Below are 4,104 nucleotides of genomic sequence, written 5' to 3'. Positions count from 1 at the left end.
TGACTGGCAGAGCACCAGCTCCAGGGAGGCTGCCACTTCCATGCTCAGGATCCTCTTCCTGCACCACCATGACTGGTGGTGCAGGTTGTATTACAGAAAATTGAATATTACAAAAAATATAAAAGGTTACACAGTTAGCAAAATGTTTCTTTTTGTTATTGTTATTCCACTGTGTTATGGACTACCTAGAGAGGTGATATAGATTCTGTTCAAGAAAAACAATCTGCTCAAGTAAGCCTAATGCCTTTATTTTGGGCCACGTGATGGCAGTGCAGTGCAGTGCATTCATGTGATCTATCATTCAAAGAATGTAATGGGAAACACTTATAGATATAGCAAAAGGGGTTTTGAAAAGTTACTTTATATGTCTTTCAAAAACAGAAACTACCACCAACAGGACATTTAGAATATTTCCCCTCGGAATCAAATATGATAATACTACAAACTGATAAAATATTGATAGAAGTTTGTTCTGATATCTTTAAAGTACCCATTATTTGTGATTATTTATAAAATTGGGTTATATCTCTTTCATAAAAATTACTTGAGATTACATGAAATTCATTTATGGTAAATATTTTGAAGATATCAGTGAATACGCACTCCATATTTTCTTTTCTATGATAGGTGTCCATGCATTGCCTTGAATTTCTTGCCTTTCCTCGTAAGAATTAATTTGTCACATACTTGTATTTTTTTATTGTTGTGAGTTTTCTTCCTAAAGAGGTATTGATGCCTTTTATTGTGTGAATAAAACTGCATTATGAAATGGTTATGCTGTGGTTCCTGGAAAGTAAAAGAACAGAGATGAGTGCTTCATCATATTTAAGACTGTTTTCATCACAGTAGACAAAGAAACTGCAGATGATACTGTAGATATAGATATATATCGACATTTCAAACTTGTTTATAGTTTCTCACAATCTGATTTGTTTATTTGAAAAGGAGCAGTTGATAACAATGTCTTCGGTTTTATTTTATTACTCTTGTGAAAAAACATTTAGGAAAATATACATGTACATTTACTGGCACTTCTATATTTCTAAAGATTAGGAAAACAACATTGATATTTCAGCCTCTCATATATTTTTCTTGTATTTCTTAGGATTGTGACAGTTCTTCGTGATGCACTGAAAATGGATCTTCTAGGTATAGATGTTGTTATTGAAAGCAGTACTGGCAGATATGGCATTATTGATGTTAATGCATTCCCAAGTAAGTTACCTTTTATTTATGTTTTGAGCTACAATATGGCTAATTCCATTGTTCAGCCATGCTTTTCATATATCAGGTGTGATACCACTTTCCTATACCATTCCATTCAAATTCATTATTCATTTGGATTGCCAGTGTGGTCCATCTCATTCTATTTATATCTAATGTCATATGAGGGAAACCTCAAGAAAACCAACTCAATACAGCTTGTTTTCATGCACACACAGACATGTACACACACAGACAGACACACACAGACAGACACACACACAGACAGACAGACTGAAACACACGGACAGACAGACACACACACACACAATTGCACACACACACGCAGACGCACGCACACACGCAGACGCACGCACACACACACGCGCACACACACACACACACACACACACACACACACACACACACACACACACACACACACACACACACACACACACACACACACACACACACACACACACACAGACGCACACACACACACACACTTATGTATAGAAATGATACTGATTTCCTCTTTTTTTCTTCAACAGGTTATGATTCAGTGCCTAACTTAATGAAGCACTTGGTGGACCTTCTAATCATGAGAATGGAGCCAGTTTCAAGGATACCTGAAAATAGCCAGACATCAGGTCTTCTTGCTTCACCCGAATTACCTCAGGAAGATTCTGGTGTCGACACAGGATAGTGAAGTTTGCAAAGGTTTTGTCTCTAGTCAGAAATTTTCTAGGTAGTGAGTACTCAACATTCCTCTCCTTGTGTGGGATTAAGCAGTTGACTTAAAAGCGATTATGATTATTTTCGTTGTGTCTACTTCTTGAGTAGGAATTGTTGCTCAATGTATTTCTAAGATAATCAAAGTAGATTTTGTGGACAAATTATTTTCTGAGAATCTTTTGGTCTAAGTCATAGAAAGTAAAGCAGTAAAGGATTAACAGTAATATCCAGCAAAAAAGTGATCAAACTAAGGATTTCATTCTTTATTGCACATGAGTGTTTATCAGCCATGCAAGAAAATCTAAAAAATGATTTTCCTAAATTTGCTTATTTATTTATTCATATCTAAATTTCAAAATGAACTTGCCAAGAATCAAATATAGGGTGCATAGAAATTATACTCACATTGCAGTGCTTAAAACTGTTGGAATGTTTTTGTCATATTTCTCTGATAACAATAAATGTGGTTGGATGTTGACATGAACACCATAAAACAAATATATATGAATAGATGTTGATGATATGTTTATGCCTCATTAGATCAGACGTATGCTTCTTCTTCTTCTTCTTTTTCTTCTTCTTTCTATCTTTCTTTTTTTCTTTCTTTCTCTATTCTGATTCCAGTAAATATGAATCAGACTTATCAAAGAAATGCTTAATGTAAAAGTAATGTAACAGATTGCACTTGTAAGCCTCAAACTTTTTTGTTTCTTTCTTTCCCTAAGTTCATCGTTCATCTTCAAACATTCTGGGATCACTGCTCAATATATACTTAAAATGAGTATTAGACATATTTCCTTCATTAACTGCAGGCTGAATTCAGCGACTGAGGCCAGTTTTCATGAGAGTTTTGAAGTTCCAGTGTAGTATTTTCTATTTATATTGCATTTGAAGTGGCTTTTTTCCTTTTTCTTTCTCCCTTTTTCTTTCCTTCTTTCCTTCTTTTTTCTTTTTGCATCCGCAAATGTTGTAATGATAAGTTGCATTTATTATTATACATTTATAAAGAGCGTCTTCTTGTATCCTTTCCTTGGTTATATGTTATGCTAGAATGTAATGATTACCGCATTTATAGAATTAGAAATTCTAATCAGCACAGGCTTTCCAAAGAGGCATTAATACACTGACTGTTCATAATCATTCCTATCTGGTGCATGCATTACTCTTGTTGTTAAAGTGGAAATGTCAGTAACTTTTGGTAGGATGAAAGGATGATATTACATACAGCTGCTAAATGTAGTGTGATGGTGTGGTACTTTAAAAGTATCAATAGTTCATTGTAAAATTTGATATTATTGTTAAGCTTTCAACTGAAGGAGTATACTGGCTTATCATCTCATGAAGAAAATACTTGTTAAATTGTTTATAGGAGCCAATTAAGATGAGAGGACCTTGAGTTGTATTTGAGTAAGGGGAATATACAGTAGTAGATAAGTAAATGAAAACATACAGTTATACACATGCACACTCACAAGCTCATGCTCATGTGCACCACACAAATGCACCCATCCCCTCACACACACACATGCACATATTTATCACAATCAACTTAACACACAAGCAAATTAAACTCCTGGTTAGGGTCACCAGAGGGTTCCTAAGTGCTTATATTGGTTGATGTTATTTTAACTGGATATGTATGATATTAATGTGTGCAAATGATCAAGGGCCGATAGTAGTCAGTATTTTTGGTGATGCTGTGGCAGTGGGGATAGCCATTCAGATTAGGCAAAGTGGCCCATAAAGGCTGACTGTCATACAAAGGCAGAGAGACAGAGATTAAAGCAAATAAAGTCAGGAGCAACACACTGGAGATGAAAAAATAGTAAAAATTTGTTTGGTGATAAAAAACATTCCGGGTCCATCCCTTTTATTTAAATTTTCTTTTGAGCAATTGTATTTGTTTTTGAAAAAAAGTAAGATATTTCATTTTTAAGAAAGGAATGAAGAATTGAAAAGGGTTTTTAAAATTTCCCTTTGAAATTTTACCCTAACTTCAAGTTTTAAAGGGAAAAATCCAGTGACCTTTTTGCCCCCCTTTAATGGTAGGGACAGATTCGGGGTTTGGGCCAAGACACACACCACACACACACACACACAACACACACACCACACACCACACACACACACACAACCAAACACACACACACAACCAACCACACA

General features: G+C 35.1%; 1 protein-coding gene across 1 annotated transcript in view; it reads left to right on the top strand.

Annotated features, from left to right (window-relative positions):
* The window catches only part of LOC119575539 (inositol-tetrakisphosphate 1-kinase-like), a gene marked incomplete in the record, with an annotated part of 26,405 nt that extends 24,493 nt beyond the window's left edge, over positions 1–1,912 (top strand). Inside the window, 2 exon segments of the mRNA XM_037923192.1 lie at positions 1,106–1,215; positions 1,758–1,912. Coding sequence (XP_037779120.1) covers positions 1,106–1,215; positions 1,758–1,912 — 265 coding nt within the window.
* Positions 1,913–4,104: the final 2,192 nt, after the last annotated feature.

The sequence above is a fragment of the Penaeus monodon genome, chromosome 7 (assembly GCF_015228065.2).
Source record: "Penaeus monodon isolate SGIC_2016 chromosome 7, NSTDA_Pmon_1, whole genome shotgun sequence".
Taxonomy (NCBI): Eukaryota; Metazoa; Arthropoda; class Malacostraca; order Decapoda; family Penaeidae; genus Penaeus; species Penaeus monodon.
The sequence above is the reverse complement of the archived record's forward strand: the minus strand, read 5'-3'. Positions and strand labels throughout refer to the sequence as shown.